General features: G+C 30.5%; 6 protein-coding genes across 7 annotated transcripts; 2 read left to right on the plus strand and 4 right to left on the minus strand.

Moving 5' to 3' along the window:
• Positions 1–1629: 1629 nt before the first annotated feature.
• LOC128961927 (metal regulatory transcription factor 1-like) lies at positions 1630–3637 on the minus strand. The gene is made up of 3 exons (XM_054308253.1): positions 3216–3637; positions 2149–3134; positions 1630–2070 (listed from the first exon to the last, which is right to left on the minus strand). The coding sequence occupies exons 1-3, from the start codon at positions 3596–3598 to the stop codon at positions 1682–1684; spliced, it is 1758 nt and encodes a 585-aa protein (XP_054164228.1). The 5' UTR covers positions 3599–3637; the 3' UTR covers positions 1630–1681.
• Positions 3638–5769: 2132 nt separating this feature from the next.
• Positions 5770–7452, plus strand: LOC128960925 (ruvB-like 1). The gene is made up of 3 exons (XM_054307094.1): positions 5770–6050; positions 6126–7103; positions 7168–7452. Exons 1-3 carry the CDS (start codon positions 5907–5909, stop codon positions 7417–7419), a joined length of 1374 nt encoding a protein of 457 aa, XP_054163069.1. The 5' UTR covers positions 5770–5906; the 3' UTR covers positions 7420–7452.
• A 181-nt stretch (positions 7453–7633) lies between these two features.
• Positions 7634–10097, minus strand: LOC128961404 (protein transport protein Sec61 subunit alpha). The gene is made up of 7 exons (XM_054307639.1): positions 9963–10097; positions 9662–9913; positions 9392–9525; positions 9091–9301; positions 8443–9008; positions 8104–8352; positions 7634–8007 (listed from the first exon to the last, which is right to left on the minus strand). The coding sequence occupies exons 2-7, from the start codon at positions 9666–9668 to the stop codon at positions 7744–7746; spliced, it is 1431 nt and encodes a 476-aa protein (XP_054163614.1). The 5' UTR covers positions 9669–9913; positions 9963–10097; the 3' UTR covers positions 7634–7743.
• A 1159-nt stretch (positions 10098–11256) lies between these two features.
• Positions 11257–11995, minus strand: LOC128961328 (ubiquitin-like protein 4A). Its single transcript, XM_054307552.1, has 3 exons — positions 11840–11995; positions 11632–11737; positions 11257–11559 (listed from the first exon to the last, which is right to left on the minus strand). Exons 1-3 carry the CDS (start codon positions 11885–11887, stop codon positions 11261–11263), a joined length of 453 nt encoding a protein of 150 aa, XP_054163527.1. The 5' UTR covers positions 11888–11995; the 3' UTR covers positions 11257–11260.
• Positions 11996–12451: 456 nt separating this feature from the next.
• Positions 12452–13815, plus strand: LOC128960959 (uncharacterized). 2 transcript variants are annotated; one of them, XM_054307143.1, is made up of 3 exons: positions 12452–12571; positions 12914–13523; positions 13591–13815. In XM_054307143.1, the coding sequence occupies exons 2-3, from the start codon at positions 13044–13046 to the stop codon at positions 13768–13770; spliced, it is 660 nt and encodes a 219-aa protein (XP_054163118.1). In that variant the 5' UTR covers positions 12452–12571; positions 12914–13043; the 3' UTR covers positions 13771–13815. The 2 variants fall into 2 exon arrangements, with proteins under 2 accessions (XP_054163118.1, XP_054163117.1); XM_054307142.1 differs by lacking the exon at positions 12452–12571 and having other exon boundaries at positions 12854–13523.
• Positions 13816–14607: 792 nt separating this feature from the next.
• Positions 14608–17364, minus strand: LOC128961726 (uncharacterized). Its single transcript, XM_054307986.1, has 2 exons — positions 17335–17364; positions 14608–17275 (listed from the first exon to the last, which is right to left on the minus strand). Exon 2 carries the CDS (start codon positions 17188–17190, stop codon positions 14608–14610), a length of 2583 nt encoding a protein of 860 aa, XP_054163961.1. The 5' UTR covers positions 17191–17275; positions 17335–17364.
• Positions 17365–18593: the final 1229 nt, after the last annotated feature.

Below are 18593 nucleotides of genomic sequence, written 5' to 3' on the forward strand. Positions count from 1 at the left end.
TTATATATTAATAAACTTAAATGTTATTTAGACACAATAATAAATTTACTAATTTATATACTATAGTTGATTATACAGTATTTWTAACCTTTTATCCCAAAATTTATAAAGCGTTTCAATAATAGAAATATATTTTTCATGAATACAAATACTAYCATYAAATTTATARACAATATCATATGATCTGATTCCGACTCTTAAATAATCATTTAATTTGTCATCAAATTTTGGCAAAATATTTGTGAAGTTTTTACATGATTTCATTATRATTTCATTAAATAATTTTTGCTATAAATTATATTGCTTACATACATTCAGTAAAAATATTTATATAAACTTGAATAAGTATTGAAAATGTTTATTATAAATTATACATTATTTATTATTATTATTTTTTTATAAATGTTTTTTAAAAATAAGTTACATTTTCTACATTATAATAAATTTTATAAAATTGCATTAAATMTACCTAATAATAATAATAATAATAACATGTGATAATTCCCATAAACTCTATAATAAAATTATATAAATAAATAATTTATATTATTGATTMATTATATGAATTAAAATTAATTTGTTTTGCTTGAATGGCTAWTATAAATTAATTTGATAATTATTAGAAATAAGTGTATTTGCACTTAAATACATAATAAAATATTGATAAAATMTTTATTAAATATTATAAATTGTATTTTGTATGTCTATTAATTTCATTCAATAGTAAAATTTATAGAAAAACTTATGTTTATTGTTATTGTCATTTTTAAATCAATTTTTTATATGCTAAATTTAGTTATAATAGGTATAATACTATAAAAATTATATTTGCAAATTTCTATAATTTTTCATAATTTTATTTACGTTAATCATTTATTTTAAGATTGTAATATTATATTACAACTTAAAAATGTTTATCATTATATTTAATTAATCAAAAATTTCATTATATGTCAATATAATATGTGCTAAAAGTCAATCTTTAAAAAAATGTTTACCAGTATTTGTAAATTGCGATTATTGAAAAAAAAATCATATTAATTTGGTAATTATATTTATTCAATATAATTTAATATCAATTATTCAAGTTATCGTAAATTTCATAAATACATTTATAATTTGCATTYAAGATTATTTTTTACTATTATTAGTAATTTTACCAATAATAACAGTCTTTATTCATAAATTAACATTGATAAAATCATCTGTAAATTATAGTAATTATAAAATAATAATCTCTAATTAATAATATAAGTTAGGTATATAACAATAAACACCAAAAACAAATTGGTAAATATATCTAAAATTATAATTTTCATATAATAATATAATAAAACTTATATAATATATAACTGCAATATATTAACGATACTAAGTTATAAAATAATTGGACAGCAAATCAATCACAAGAATTATAAATTATTATAATATTAGGATAAAAAACAATTAAAGCTTTCAATTATATAGTATAACAATGATTAACATTTATAAGGCACTTATTATATGTAAATAGTCTTAAAATTTCCGTAAARCATTYAACATAAATATAATCTAAATTATAATATAAAATATACATATATATTATAAAATCATTTAAATTGTTATTAATTACGRTAATCAATACAATGTTCAAAGACTAGGGATCGGTTAGATTTTTTGTTTAAATAAAAATTAAATAACACTATCTAAGACCAGCACTGGTGTTACAGAYCACTGCAACGCCGGAACAGCCTTCACAGCAGCTATTCTTTTGGCACATCTCTGGCTCACACTTGCATATGTTGGCCTCGGCTATCGATGCATAGATTATGTTGTTTGCAATATCGGTGCTGTTTGTCAACACCGATGGGTTTGCTGGTGTCGATGCTTTTGAAACATCATTGTTGGTGCTGACAGTGTTTGAGCTAATTGTGTTCAGTTTTGGATCGGTAGGTAATAGGATGGTTTGGTTTTGTGTCGAAGATTCAATGGACGCTATGCTTACAACCTCTGGTAGATTAATGTCGGATAATATAAAGCCTCCTTCGAGGGGCTGTACTTCCAAACCAGTGATKGGAATTAACGCATAAGCTATAAATATTTAACAACAAAAAAATAATATTATTAATAACTAAAACYWATTGCCTTTTTTAAACATTTAAGTCATACCCGTAATGGCATTAGAATTTGGATTAATGTTTTGAGTGTTTTGGTTAAAAATGGCGATATTGTTGACTAAACCGCTTGAGATAAGCTTATGTTGATTACAGTTCGGGTCGTTTTGCGATGTCTTCGAGTCCCATAACGATGTGAGAAGAGCTGCAGCTTCAGTATCATTCATAACTGCCAATTCTTTATTATTATGATTGTCGTGTGTTGTGATAGTATTAGTGTCACTATGACTGATAAGTGGTTCCGGTTCGCAATTCTTGTTGTCCACACTATTGGTGTCCTCAGTACGGSCGCTCTCATGATCATCGGGTTTCTTGTCGTGTCTATTCAAATGACTTTTCAAACTGTATTGAGTTGTAAATGCCTTTTGACATCCATTCTGACTGCAAGAGTACGGCCGTTCACCGGTATGGGTGAGCACATGTGTCTTTAGATGATGACTGGCGGCAAACGCTTTGCCACAACCGTCCTCAATGCAATGATATGGCTTCTCTCCTGTATGAGTACGCGTATGCTTCCGAAGATCACTTAATGTGGTGAAAAACTTCAGACATCCGAAGTGTTTACAGTTAAATGTGTTTCCGTTGTGTAGTCTTTGATGTGCTTTCAATCGGTAGAGAGTATTAAATGCTTTATCGCAACCAGTAATAGGACAGCCAAATGGTTTCTCTTTTGTGTGAACTCTGACATGAATTTTAAGACTATATGACGTGAGAAATGCCTTTCCGCAGCCATCCTGAGAGCAGACAAACGTGTATTCGCCAGTATGTGTCTTCTGATGTGTTTTTAGATTGCCTGCCGTACTGTAAGTCCGGGGACAGCCCTCATATGTACACCGAAATCGTTTAATCTGTTTGAGACCCGACACCTCATCGCGGCTTTCAATGGTTAGAGTCAGATGTGACGGATTCTTAGGCATCGGACTATTGCCTGGATTTATATGCATTGTTATCGAGTCCTGTGATATCGTGTGATGAATATAGCTGTCAGAAGAAGAAGAAGATGACACAAATGATAGTCAGTAAGCGTTTCAATAGTATAACCAAAGATATCCATTGAATTACCTGTCATTTAGTTGTTCGTGAATAACATATTCAAAGGGAACGTCACACCCGATGTCTGTCGACTCGTGAGTCATGTCGTGATCGGCCATATCGTCGTCACTGTGATTGTCGTCACCGCAACCGGCAGTCAATTGATTCTCAATACCCGAACTGTCCATATGTTCGGCAATATTAGTGGCATCCATATGATAGCCATCGGCAAAGTCATTGTGCGGTACATTGTTTGGTGTGGAGATGTTTCCGGTACTGAAGTCCAGCTGATCCAAGCTGTCGATACTGCGGTCGTCGAGAAAGTCTTGAAATGAAACTCCAGTGACTTCGGTCACCGAAAACAGACCCGAACTGACTTCGAGATCAGTGTTTTGTTTCGGGAAGTCGTCCATCACTTATAGATTAACGGTTTATGGCATCCGATAATAATAAATAATAATAATTGACTAAACATTTAGTTATATCACAAATATATTTGTTTTTTTTGTTAGCAATTTTGATGACTAAATTAAGACTAAAAAAATTAATTAATGACTAAATTAATGTTTTATTAAAACTAAAATAAATAAAATTTAATTAAAATCTATTGCATTAATGTTTACAAACAAACAAAACAACTATTGTTTGACTAATCAATCAATCAATCAATTGTTTGTCGCGTTTTTGTCAAAACAAAACATTGTATAATAAAAATAATAAATAAATAATATTTTAATACAAACTCTCTATCAATGATTGTAAACATTTGTAGTGTTTTTATTTATATATGTTTTGTGTTTGACTTTTAAAAACATTTACAGAGAGTGAGAGTCAGTTCATTCAGTGATATTTATAGCATATATTAAAAAATATAAGTTATTTTTAAGTWACTATAATATTAATATTTAATTTTAAAAAATACAAACCAGGAAAATATATATTTAGTAAATAATTTATTTAAACAAAATGTTTAAAAAATTTAAATTAAGTCTATACACACAGAAAGTTCCTGTATATTTTAGGGAATAAATGTTCCCTAAATTTTGGGAACTTTTAGAGAATTTTTATTCACTGATAGCTTTGCTATTATTTTATGAAAAAGTTGGTAATTATTGGGGAATTTTATCCAAAAATTAGAGAACTTAACCCTAACATACATTACGGTAGTCTAAAGTTAACTTTTTTGTGTCGTATGTGTTGTAAAAGGGATTTTTTCAATGAGTATTAGTTTATACTATAGTATTTTCTACAATAGTTTAATCTAAATTTATTAATATTAATTATGTTTAATTATTTTTCAACTAATAATATATAAAGTTACTTTAACTAAATATTATATTTAATCATATAAAATATATAATATTTCATTTTGATAGTTCTAAAATAACTTAATTAATTATTAATTGTCTAGTATACTGTAATTACAAATACACGTAAACTATTGACTATCTATAAATTGTCAATAAATTAAATAATTTAAAAAATAAACTAATTTATAATAAAATAATAAATAAATAAATAAATTTAAAAATAGAAACTTTTGCATTTAATATTGATTTTTTTTCTTAATTTTTTCCTATATTTAAAGAAAAAAAATTCACAAAAAATTCCTAATTCTAATGAAAAGTTTGGTATAAATATTCCTAAACTTTTTGAAAAAAATTCCTAAAAATTTCATAAATTAAAGTTAACTTTTTGTATTAAATGTTCTTAATTTTTTGGAAAAAATTTACCTAAAATGTTAGCAAAAGTTCTCAAAATTTTCATAAATTAAAGCTAACTTTTTGTTTAAATTTTCTAAAACTTTTGGATAAAAATTTCCTAAAAAGTACCTAAAATATTAGTAAAAGTTTTAGTCACAATAAATTCCTAGATGTTTCCTTAAATTTTAACTAAATTTTTGACAACAATTTTTCCAGGGGGACTTTTTTGATCATTTTTTGTTCCCAAACACTTCTGTGTGTAGGAAATTATATTAATTATAAGTGCATAACAACAAAATATTGCTTGAATTAAMAAAATATATATAATAWTAATAATACACAAAAATYAATTAATTAATTSACAAAAAATAATGCTAAGTATTGTATGATTTTAATAAACAATTAAATGTCTWATCAATTACTTTTGATAACTTAAATACTTATCTATTGCTAATCCTAAAAACGTYTTAACAGTTATTTTGAGGGGAAAAATATTAGCATGGTTAATTTTTAGTARTGAAACATATATATKATATATATATTTAAATATATACAAMATTAAAATTATTATAAATTTATTTTTGCAGAWAAATTAATTTAAATAATTTGTTTAATRAATTTACTATTTTTTTACTGTAATTAAAAAAAGTTTTGGTTTTATTTTTAAATACAAGTTATTAATTGACATTTTTTGTCATCATTTTTGTCATTAAATCCATGCTTTCAATATGTCATTGAAAAATACAATATCTGTCATAACAGAAATATTATTACTTTTATATATAATCTAATTTCTTATTGTATACAACGTTGTAAATCTATATAAAATAGTACCAATAATTAATATCAAACCAGTGAATACAGTTAACATTATTAATATTAAGCACACAATAAAGTGTGCGACACTTTAGTTATAAAAATATAAAACATTTTTGTGTTTAATATAAAAAACTTGTCTTCAGATCTGCTAATTATAGTGACCGCCGAAGTTTGTGACCACAAGTAATACGACAACAATATGATGAACATCGAAGAAGTCAAGACTGTGTCCAAAAGTCAACGGATATCAGCGCACAGTCACGTCAAAGGACTCGGTCTCGACGATAGCGGTTTGGCCACTGACTTGTCGTGCGGTTTAGTCGGACAGAAGATGGCCAGAGAGGTATGTCTTGTATCGGGTTGTTGTCCACACTATTCTTTGATTGACTGATATATTGGTTTATATTATTTTTTAAAGGCTGCCGGTATTGTTGTCGAGTTAATCAAAATGAAGCGAATGGCCGGTCGAGCGGCACTTTTTGCTGGCCCGCCCGGTACTGGTAAGACGGCCATAGCGTTAGCCATATCACATGAGTTAGGATCTAAAGTACCCTTCTGTCCGATGGTTGCCTCCGAAGTGTACTCTACCGAAGTCAAGAAGACTGAGGTACTGATGGAAAACTTTCGGCGCGCTATTGGTCTCCGAATTAAAGAAGTAAAAGAAGTATATGAAGGAGAGGTCACTGAAATGACGCCCACAGAGACTGAGAATCCGTTGGGCGGTTACGGCAAGACTATTAGCCATATTATTATCGGTTTGAAGACAGCGAAAGGCACTAAACAACTAAAACTTGATCCCAGTATTTATGAGAGTCTACAGAAAGAGCGCGTAGAAGTCGGTGATGTTATCTATATTGAGTCCAATAGTGGTTCAGTTAAAAGACAAGGACGTTGTGACGCCTATGCAACTGAGTATGACTTGGAGGCCGAAGAGTATGTGCCGCTTCCCAAAGGAGATGTTCATAAAAAGAAAGAAGTGGTTCAAGACGTAACTCTTCACGACTTGGATTCAGCCAACGCTCGACCACAAGGAGGACAAGATATCCTGTCGATGATGGGACAGCTGCTGAAGCCGCGAAAGACAGAGATCACCGATAAGTTAAGAAAAGAGATCAACAAAGTGGTTAACAAATATATAGATCAGGGAATTGCCGAACTGGTAACCGGAGTGTTGTTCATCGATGAGGTCCATATGTTAGACATCGAATGCTTCACTTACTTACACCGGGCACTCGAGTCAGATATCGCACCGATAGTCATATTTGCCTCAAATCGCGGCCGATGTATAGTCCGCGGTACCGAAGATGTATATTCACCGCATGGTATACCACTTGATCTATTAGACAGACTTATGATCGTAAAGACAGTTCCTTATACTCAACAAGAGATGCTTCAGGTAATCAAACAGATATTAGTGAAAACAAATAATTATTGGTTATATATGTCTTTAAAACAAATAGATTTTGCGGATCAGAGCCCAAACTGAAGGCATTCACATCGATGACGATGCGCTCATCTATCTGTCTGAGATCGGCACCAACTCGACGCTCAGGTATGCGATACAGTTGATGAATCCGGCCATGCAGTTGGCCCGTGTCAATCAGGTGCCCAGTATTGACCTCAAAATTATCAAAGAAGTTAATGAACTATTTTTCGATGCAAAACAATCGGCAAAAGTATTGGCCGAAAATAATGCCAAATATATTAAGTGAATAATATAAATAATCACTTAATCACTTCCAATACATAGCATTCAATATTTTTTTGTGTCAATAATTATCATTATACGTATATAAACTTATTTGTCATTATTATTAATAAAAAATATTTTTAAATTAATTTCAATATTATATATTTATATCGTAAATATTATTAATTCCATTAAAATTATGAGAAATGAAAAACATGTTATTTTTATGTAAAATTATATTTTGTATTTCAAATTTTTGGATTTTTTCGTAACGATTTTTTTATAATAATAATTAATCGGTAATCTCTTCAGTGACCCGATTACAAAATATGGTCACTAAATATAACTATGATAATAATGTACTCATACCGCCCATTTCGCTTTGCTCTTTGACAAATATCTCGAAGTATTGATAAATAATGGTAACGGCCAGTAAAATACCGGTACCACTACCGATTGCGCCCAAAAAGTCGGCCAATACAGAGAGAGCACCGATACATAGACCACCAAAAGCGGCAGCAGTCGGTATATAACGGTTCAGTTCGTGGATCATTGATTTTTCTCTGTGACCTCTCATAACCATCTGTTGTTCTTTCAATTGTTTGGCGACCTTTTTGTTTTAAATGAAGATTATTTTAAAAACCAGAAATAGATTAATAATTTTAGAGTCAGTGAAACAATTAGGAGTTTCAATCAAAAGACTTACATCCTTAGCACTCGAACCCGAGACTTCAATCCATGTCTTGGAGAAGAAAGCACAGGAACCCAACATAAAGACTATGTAGAGTACGGCGTGAACGGGATCTTCAACAATATGGCCTAACGTTTCTGGTGGCGAAAAATAGTAACAGAGTCCACCGATCGGATAGGCTCTGGCCGGTCCACCGCCTCCAACATCGGCCCACACGCCCAGCAAATTGACCAAAAAGTTTCCGCTAAACTTTACGGCCAACATCTAATTTACAGTAATATAAAAACAGTATAATTATTAATTGTTATCATATATGGAGTTATACTTTGTTTTAGTAAACGAAAGATTTATTACCTGAGAAATGACGTAAAGATTTGACACAAGAGCCGACTGAAGAATAATTGGAATGTTGGACGTGTAGAACAGTTTGATCGGATACGAGCTATACTGACCACGATATCGGGCCGACTTAATCGGCAGATCCACTCTAAAGCCTTGAAAGTATATAACTATAGCGAACACAAGTATTGTGGCCAACAGGTTCATTAGGTTCGGCAAATTTTGTCGATAGAAGGCCTCGCGTAAGCCGCGAATCTTGTCCTGTCGAGTGGCCAACAGATGAAACAGAGCAATGATGGCGCCTTCGAATTCGGTACCTCTGCCAGTGTTGACAGTGGCCGGACTAAAGGCTTTCCAAACGATAGTCTCGCAGATGTTGGTAGCGATAAACAATGAAATACCGGAGCCCAAGCCATAACCCTTTTGCAAGAGTTCGTCCAATAACAGTACGATAAGACCGGCGACAAACAGCTGAATGATAATCAACAGACAGACACCGGCGCCGATATCAGCCGGATCGCCATACATCCCAGTCATTACATAAACAATGGCCTGACCGACGGTGATAACCATACCGAATACTATTGGAAAAATAATATTTAAATCGGTGTTTAGTATTTGAGCAAAAAAACAAAACATTATTTAAACAATCGGATTACTGACACTTTTGTGCGCCGTTGAAGAGTGCCCTGTCCTTCGGTGTGTCGCCGACTTCAATAATCTTAGCGCCGGCCAACAGCTGCATAATAAGACCCGACGTCACAATGGGTGATATACCCAACTCCATGAGTGTTCCTCTATTGGAGGCCAGAATAACTCGCATCCAATAGAAAGGATCGGCCGAATCGGAGGACATTATACCGAACAGAGGGATCTGTTTTTTAGTGGACACAACAAAAGTGTTTATCAATATATGATTCAAACAAAATTAATCTCAATTTTCATTATATCTTTGGTCACTCACTTGACAGCAAACTAAAAATATAAAGAGTGTAATAGCCGTCCACAAGACTTTTTCCCGAAACTGGATCTTTCGTTCGGGTTTTGCCACTTCGGGCAAAATACCGCAAAACGGTTTAATTATTTCTAAAAATTTAACTAATAAACAAGTAAACAGAAAAAATGGATCAGTTGGTGATGATTACTAAGTAGTATGTGTTTGTGTATGTCTATGACCGGTAATAACCGATCGCAACAATTGTGTGTTTTGGACACAAAGTCTTGCAATACTTACTCGCCATTTGTTTCTCTTAAGTTAATCAACTGATCTGATTGTGTGCCGACAAAAGCACTTACGATCGGTTGGTTTTAGACAATATCTGCGATGACAAAGATATTGTCTCCAATTTAGATGAACTGGTGATCACTTTGTGTTAGAGTGATGTCCAGTCAGTTGCAAGTGATGTCTCTCTTAACACAATTAGTTTTGTCGACTTAAATGACTTTAATAGCTAACGTGTTGTTCACAATATCGTTGACATCACCACTAAATAGAGAGTGTGTTAGAGATATATACATACAAAACATAGACTCACTCTATCTGTATATGTGTTTTGTATTGCATTATAATAGGCATTGATTTTCTCCACGTCTCCCAAAAAAACTCAATTCAATACATTATATCTCATACGTTAGCGTTAGGGGTCAGTCGTGTTTTGCTCAGCCAACTCGAGTGCCTACTTTACAGTGCTGTGTGGCACTCCTGGCAGCCTCTAAAAACTTGATCATATACTGTACATKTATTGGTTTGATTAAATTGGCCTAGATAACTGATTTAAAAAGTAAAATAAAATTACAAACTAATAAAATTATTCAATCTATAGTTAGTTGTGTTTTGTTTATTAAAATTGTTTGTCATTTAATTTATGATTTATTTGATTAATAATAGATTATCAATGACTAAGCATTGAATTTATAATAATGTATTTATATTAATATGAAAATTTAGAAAGTTTGTGTCCATAGATTAAAGTTTTTTTTGTTTAAATAAAATTTTTTAAAAAATTACCTGTAAATGTTTTTTTTTGTTGCATTAAATAATAATTTATATTATAATTTGTAAATATTTGTGTTAATAAAATAGTTATTTTTTTATTTTATTTAGAATAGATATTCTTGATTATTCTCTATAGAAAATAGTACACGTGTTTTAATTTTATTTTTTCAAAAAAATGTGTGTATTTTATCACAAATTTATATCTATGGTAGTTATCATAATGTTTAGAAATGTAAATATTAATACATGAGCTCATAATACAGTAAATTTGTAATACAAGTTATATCCATTTAACGGTATTTATTTGCTTCTAAAACATATGTGATAAAACATGTACCGGTAATACTAAATATTTTTTTTATTTTAGTTATGAAATTTAACATAAATTTAGTATTAAAATTTATTTCATTATAAAAAAATTACCGGGTAATTTTTACATAAATTGTTTTCACACATACTATAAAAAAATTGTTTATTGTATAAACTGGGGGTTATTTAAATTATTTCCTAAATATTTACAATAAAAATGTTTAATGTATGAGTAGTATAAATAGAAAATACAAATACATACGATATTAAAAAAAATTAATTTATGATAATTGCTAATTGTATTAATTAATTAGAGTTTAGTGATTTAATTTTTTTTTAAAAACAACTTTTCTGGTAATTTATTATAACTTATAAATTAAAAATTAATATCATTTTATAATAGTAATAAAAATATTACAAAAATAAATTACAATATGCGATATGTAAATCAAATGTATTATAATAACTATTAATAAAATTAATTAAAACTATAAATCAATGCAATAGTCAATCACAGTCTTCACAGTCTTAAGATTGTTGTCTTTGTTGGACTAACTTATGTTTAGCCAACCTTTCGATGTCGTCGAGACTCATCTGATTTACTTCTGACTGAAGCTGACGACGAAACTCGTCGACAATCTTAACGGTGTCCGACTTTGTATAATACTTTTGCAATGCTTGCGTCAATTGATCCCAAAATAAACTCTTCGCTGTTGTTGTAGATGACGATAGCTGTGAGTCATCAGCCGATGACTGATTGGATTCAGTGACAAACAAATGAATTTTGACGCCTTCGCTGATGTCATACTCTTTTAGTGGCACATTGTCTGCAAAACAACAAAATTATTGATTATATTAACGATTGATGGCTGAAAAAGAAGAAGAGTAAGAGTTAAGACCTGATAATGTTTTTCCTTTGAAAACCAGTTTTTGGTGACCAATGGGTACATCAAGTTGTTTGGCCACCACTTGCTTGACATCGATGACCGTCGAGTTGTCCGCAACCTCAAGATATCAACGAATCAAATATATATTTTTAAAAAAATGTTACAATTATTGTGTCAATCAAAAGAAAATAAGTCATTAAATAAATTTACTTATCATTACCTCAATTGTAGATTCATTTCCGGGAATTTTCTTGATTACGATTAACATTTTGCCGGAAATTTTTATAAATTAATTTATTAAAATCTAATAGATTATTGTTTTTAATCTGTCTTTAAACTATCAAGTTTAGATTTTTAATTGAATATTTATTGTTATGTGCATGTACAATTTACAAATATATTTATGTGTAAACAATTTTTGATATTACAATTATAATAATAATTAAGTGACATCTAGTGATATAATAAACTTTTCTGGAAAATTTCTATTAAAATAAAATTAACTAAATTTTCTAATTTAGATAATTAAATTGAAAAAAATTATAATTAATAAATTGATTAAATTAGAAACCAAAAATTAGAAAGTTTATCATGTTCATTTTAATTATAATTTTTTTGTTTCTATAAATTTACAACAATTTTTTCGATACACAACTCCAATGTAAACGTAATGCATGTATGGCTAAGTTAGTGCAAAACATTTATTAGTAACGTAAATGAAACACTCGGTTACACCCTATTTGTATACTTTATATTTACAGTATTAATAGTAAACGTATGCTAACACATACACTAACATAGCTATTGATGGGCGGAGTCAAACATCTGGTTTATGTTGGTATACATTGACAGTGATGTCAGACATTTTGCTTATAAAGTAATGCTAAGCTTCCCATTGAATACATTGATTGACCAATAATTTCATCGTTAATACAGCGAATCAATTTGAAAGGTGAGTGCAATCTATTTGTTCGGACAATTGATTGGACACATTGTTTGTGTTGACATTCAATTAGAATCAATTGTTTGATTGAATCACGTGATACACATTGTTGACCACTAAACTCATATGTGTTTTAATATTATATAATATTATGATTTACTCAATGAGTTTGTTGTTGTGTTCACACAAATGTTTTTTTCATTGAATAACTGTTTTTGGTTTTCAATACAATTATTATTATATTTATTATTGTTATTATTTTTTCAATGATTTTTAATCACAACAACAATAACAAAGTTTTCAAACTAATGGTTATTTGTTTACATTTTTAACCGATGTTTTGTCGGCCAGATTGACGATCACCCGACACCCGATCGGTAGCTGTATTTGTTGATATCGCGTGTCCCCCGATCGGTGATGAACTACCGATAGTTGTTGTTGTTGGTGACCGCGACCTATCAAAATTGAAAGACAGAATAGGATGTCATTAATAAAGATGGAGACCAGTGACCACTCGGCCACCGGCGGCAGTCAAGCGTCAAGTATTGGCGACTCTTTTCTTAATACAAGTTCACAGCAATACATTGTCCACCCGTCCGATAATACCGATGGTGACGACTCGCAAATGGGTATGGGATCACCTGATGAACACTCGGATAATGGCGACCGCGATATGGTTGAACCGCTTCGGGAACAGGACAGATTCTTACCGATTGCCAATGTGGCCAGGATTATGAAGGAGGCCATTCCCAAATCGGGAAAGATTGCCAAAGACGCCAAAGAGTGTGTTCAAGAGTGCGTCTCCGAGTTTGTCTCGTTTATCACGTCGGAGGCCAGCGATCGATGTCATCAGGAAAAGCGAAAGACCATTAATGGCGAAGACATACTGTTTGCGATGTCGACACTCGGTTTCGATAATTATGTCGATCCACTTAAACTGTATCTTCAAAAATACCGAGAAGTATGATATTGATTGATATTATTATTGATATTTTATTTGTGTTTTTGCGCTTATTTTGTTTTGTAAGGCTATGAAAGGCGAAAAAGGTGGCCAACAATTGTCCGAATCGGGAAACGTCGATGAGATGAGCAACGAATCGTTTGGTACACAATCATTAAACAATGCGTCAATACTGACCACCGAAGACGGACAGTCTATTGTTTATACGGCGGGTGCATTCGCTGGGGGACAGTTCAAGTTAAACTAATAATATTTAAAAAATACATTATCTGTAATTAAAACATTATAATCAACGACTATTTTTATGACATTTTAAAAAACAAAATGTTTTATACCATTATATGATTTGATTATTTCATTTTAATTGATATAATGATCATCTCTTTACTTAAAAGATTTTTGTAATTATGACTTAAAAATACGTTTTTTTATTTAATTATAATAATAATAATATAAAGAGTTTTAAAAACTAAAACCATTGAGTCTATGAAATGATTGTTTAATGTGTTCAGTGATATAATAATAATAATACTCAATAGAGACTTTGGTATAGACTTAGTCCAGTGTCTTGTTATATGAAATCAATACTGTATTTATACTGTAGTTTTGATTTATGATATATAATAGCAATGACTTGAAGTCATTATCCCCAAAAAAGTTGGTATTAATTGTTATTCTTCCATATCTTCAGTGTCTTAAAATTTTCTGGCATTTGTTTGTATACCATTGTCCACACCATTCCTATCTACGGATTAACTACTGATTATCGTATGATGTTATTGAACCGAAAAAAGATGTTTCTTTTAATTGCTATTAGACACACATTTCAATAAATATAGTATATCTAAGTACTTTAAATTTAATAATTATAATTAAAAAAAAATATTTGACTTACCGTAAAGTTAGAAACATAAAATACATTTACCGTACGGTACAGTACTTATAGATTAGTTTGATATACAAAACAGTGTGTTATTTTTTGTAATTTACAACTAATTTTTGTATTTTGTAATGTAATAATTGAAATAAATATAATTTTTTCCAATAATTAATATAAATATATTTATATTTTTGTAAAAAATTGTTATTTAATATGTTTATCACATAAAATGCAAGTGTTTTGCAATTTAAGACACTTTTTATGATAGATATGCTTACAACTAAATACCACTAACTTTTCATTTGATTTGTTTTCATTTGATTTTAATTTATCATTTCTAACAAAACTTTTTCGACATTTACTGCAAATTTCTTCGCTAAGAATTATTTTAAAACCATTTGACCACTGGTTCGACGGTAAACTAGTGGTTGAAATACCGGCGGTTAAACTGCTAGCCGATGGATATCTGGTAACCGTCGGTGACTTTAGTGTGTCGGGCATTGTTGTGTTCAAATGAGCCATCAGTTTGTTTAGCTTTTCCCGAGTGACCGGCGATTGGTATACAGATATCATTCTAAGTCTTAATAATAACAAATAGAAATCAATGGAAAAAAAAGGGTTTCTGTCGATAAAGTTCTTCAACAAAGTGATGGCTTCGTCGGCGCCAATAGTCCTAACACAATATGTCATAATTGTTTCCCATTTAATACTATTATCGGTAATAATATTGTCGTTATTTTTGATTACATTTTCACCGCATTCAAGACATCTTACAATACAATCGTCGCCGAAGTCTCGTTGGTTCACAAAAAGTTTCAAAAGTTGGTCAAACTTTTCAGTGGAAAATAAGTAGTTCTGAATATTGTCCAACAGTTTCATATCATTCAACATAAGACAGTATTTTAAGTATTTCTCGTATTCGCCGCTACCGAGCATTAGGTTCATATGTAATGACCAAATGGCCGTACGTTTACTGATGTCCAGCAAATCAAACACCGAATACTCTAACAATTCTTTGTTATCCATAAGAAATTCATGGATCTGTTGTTGTAATTCACACGGATTATGATGAGAGCCAGGAAGTGGTGCACTACATTCGCACCTATAGTTTTTTAGGGCACCGCTGTTTTCTAAATCCTTTTCCATATTTTCCATACATATTATTAAATAGTTTTGTTTGCTGTTATCATCATCTGATTTATTCATCTCGGATTCATTTAGAAAACAATTGATTTCGTTATTGTTTTGTTGGCTATTATTTTCCTGAATCGGTTGTATTGTTGTTTGAGTTGTTGATGCAATTGTTATCAGCTTTTGGTGTTGTTTTTGTCTGATATCTGATGAAAGTAGCGGTGGCTCCAAATTATTGATGTCAGTAATCGACAATTGGTTAGTATTATTGTTAAACTTTGATAAAACAATGTTTTTAAGTTTTTTCAGTTCAGTAAACCCGATATCCATTACATCAATTCCTGGATAGTCATAATCACAACCCAATCCCAGACCCAACTTATTCGTTAAATACATACCATTAGTATAGACTTTATTAGAATAGGTATCGGAAGTCATCGATTCAGTTGATGACGAACTAAGAAGCACTTCACGGCTTTCATCAATTGGTTGGTTATCATCATTATTATCGTCATTATTGGTATCCGAGATAAGATGTTGTATTATTTGATATTTTTCGTGCATTTTAATGCCCTTTAAATTAGACCAAAGGTGTTGAACGAGTTTATTGAATGTTAAATAACTTTTAGTTTTATTGATTTTTGTTGATTGACAATAGGTTTCATTGAAATACTGTAAATGTTTTACCAGAAAGTCGGCACCTTTTGTAAACTCATTGTTCTCGACAAATACTTGAAGACATTGTTCAAGAGTTAGAAACGAGATCTTCGCCATCTTTGGCCTTTTGTCTCCTTTTTGATGATCAAATAGCAGATATATGTCGCTATTCAAGCAATACATATCGTGAATGTAAGACACGTTTAATACACAATAGCTGACAATAGAGGCATTGATGGGATTTATGATATATAGACACACTTTGGGACCGTTATTATAGGTTACCATAAGATTCATGTCCTCGCAGTCAACAGTTATGGCACACAGTTTCTCAAATGTTGGCATTTGAGTCGGTGCCGGACGCGTGCCATCAGTGGTATCCCTGTTTTCTTTGCTATCTTTTTCAACATTACATCCAATACCATCACTTCTCGCAAGACAAATGTCTTCACCATTAACTATCTGTTGGGACACTTGATTGATGAGTAAATCTTTAAAAATGTGAGTAAATTTGACGTTTCCTTTGAGATCGCATTCCCAGAGCCGTGATTTGGGTCGTGAACAGTAAATACAGTTATAAATAAGGCTATCCCTACTGGCGATCAGGTATTTGGCAAAAAAGCACACTCCATACCTGGTATCTGACTTAATGGTGCGTTTGCCGATTTGGGTCAGTTCACCGGCACAGGTATCATATAGGACACACTTGTATTGAGTCGATAACAGTAATAAGTCTCCAAACACTTCCAATTGATAGATTTTAGCCATTAGTTTTAAGATGACATATGGCTGTGGCATAACCATCAAATTTTTCATATCACGCACGTTATGCAACACAAATGTCTGTCCATTTTCATCGCATATGTAAAGCCGATAGTCATAATATGAATCCCATTTAAGAATATTGATGGCATGTTTGGTAAATGTGTTGCACTGGTAGATGATATTCCAACTGCTCTTATATACCACTTGTTTATCCGGATCAATCTCAGCCACCATTAGATGTCCGCGAGTAGTAGCTATGGCTATCAAGTGGTCATCATTGGCTGCGAAAGCTACACAGCTAACTGGTCCACAATTATCACTGTTAAGTATAGTAAATAAGTACTCATAACCTGTTTGACATTTTTTGAATAGATATACTCCGCCACTGGAACTGCCAAATGCCAAGAGGTCTTCACTCACATGAAAACAGTTATATCGGATTCTTTGGCTATTTTTAATCGGAAAATAAATATCTGGGCTCTGGTGGCCATACAATACATAGGGATCGCCCATCGATTGTTCATCAGTTGTTTGCGCCATAGTTTTGGTTTAATGGCTAACTATATGATTGCGAATATATAAATATATAATTTATATCATATTAATATATTATATTTTTAATATACAATACGTATTGAACTAACATGTGATAAGTTAAGTAAACTAACTAAAAATATAATAGACCAATTGAACAAGCTCAGTTATCAATCAATTTTATATATCATATTGAGTTCAATGCTATGCTGATAGATAAGAGGAAAAAAGTTTTTTTTTTGCTATACTGTACTTAATTTTAGTCGATATTATACTGTAGTATAATTAGTGTATTTATCGATGAATAAAAAAATCGTATTTGTGGTAAACCACTCATAGAGGGAAACTTTAATACCATAGGAAACCACTTTACAGTACACTAGTTAAAGCACTTTCCAAAGTGAGAGATACCAGTGCTTCAAAAAAATAAAAGATAAGGATTGTTGTCAAATATTTTAGACCTATTAATATTAAAATGTCTTTTTTTGTTTCAATTAAATCTCTTATACACAGTTTATATGATATTATTGTTGTTTTGTTTTGTTTGTTAGTTTTTAAACGCATAGATAATTCATATTTTAAATATGATATTTACTTTAATGTCTTAAGAAAACAATATAAAGTATTATACAGAAGAGAAAAAAAGTAAATATAATTATACTGTTTATACAATGATAGGCCATATAATTGGGGATTTTATTTTTTGTATGTGTCTTGAAAATTAAGACAGATTTTAGTGTCAAAATGATAATAATATATTTAGTTTTGTATTAAATATATATTCATAGTCGTAATAATTTTGTCATTTAAATGAATTTATAATTTTTCTCATTGTTTTAATTAATATCTTTATTTTTGGTTGTGTTCAGCAAAAACAGTATAGCATAGCATAACTGAAAGTTTAAAAAAAAAATAACTGATAATAATACATAAACAATACAATAATAATATAATAATAATAATTATTAATAACATTAATGCACTTATCTTTTTATATTTATGGCATTAATTTGTTTTTATTTACTTATATTTTTCATAACAACTTTTACTTTCACATCCAACTATTTATTAAGGCATTGGCCATACATTTAAAGTCAATTATA

The sequence above is a fragment of the Oppia nitens genome, unplaced genomic scaffold, assembly GCF_028296485.1.
Source record: "Oppia nitens isolate AA-2021 unplaced genomic scaffold, nextdenovo-longstitch-racon4-pilon3 scaffold5_pilon_pilon_pilon, whole genome shotgun sequence".
Taxonomy (NCBI): Eukaryota; Metazoa; Arthropoda; class Arachnida; order Sarcoptiformes; family Oppiidae; genus Oppia; species Oppia nitens.

Bases quoted from the DNA above. Each gene is read 5' to 3' on its own strand.
- LOC128960925 (XM_054307094.1), top strand. From the start codon at position 5,907: ATGATGAACATCGAAGAAGTCAAGACTGTGTCCAAAAGTCAACGGATA. The intron at 6,051-6,125 runs GTATGTCTTGTA...TATTTTTTAAAG, and splicing joins GACAGAAGATGGCCAGAGAG to GCTGCCGGTATTGTTGTCGA. The intron at 7,104-7,167 runs GTAATCAAACAG...TAAAACAAATAG, and splicing joins CTCAACAAGAGATGCTTCAG to ATTTTGCGGATCAGAGCCCA.
- LOC128961404 (XM_054307639.1), bottom strand. The intron at 9,302-9,391 runs GTGAGTGACCAA...ACTAAAAAACAG, and splicing joins TATTTTTAGTTTGCTGTCAA to ATCCCTCTGTTCGGTATAAT. The intron at 8,008-8,103 runs GTAAGTCTTTTG...TAAAACAAAAAG, and splicing joins CGGGTTCGAGTGCTAAGGAT to GTCGCCAAACAATTGAAAGA.
- LOC128961328 (XM_054307552.1), bottom strand. From the start codon at position 11,887: ATGTTAATCGTAATCAAGAAAATTCCCGGAAATGAATCTACAATTGAG. The intron at 11,738-11,839 runs GTAATGATAAGT...TGATATCTTGAG, and splicing joins GAAATGAATCTACAATTGAG to GTTGCGGACAACTCGACGGT. The intron at 11,560-11,631 runs GTCTTAACTCTT...GTTGTTTTGCAG, and splicing joins CAAAGGAAAAACATTATCAG to ACAATGTGCCACTAAAAGAG.
- LOC128960959 (XM_054307143.1), top strand. From the start codon at position 13,044: ATGTCATTAATAAAGATGGAGACCAGTGACCACTCGGCCACCGGCGGC. The intron at 13,524-13,590 runs GTATGATATTGA...TTGTTTTGTAAG, and splicing joins ATCTTCAAAAATACCGAGAA to GCTATGAAAGGCGAAAAAGG.
- LOC128961726 (XM_054307986.1), bottom strand. From the start codon at position 17,190: ATGGTGGCTGAGATTGATCCGGATAAACAAGTGGTATATAAGAGCAGT.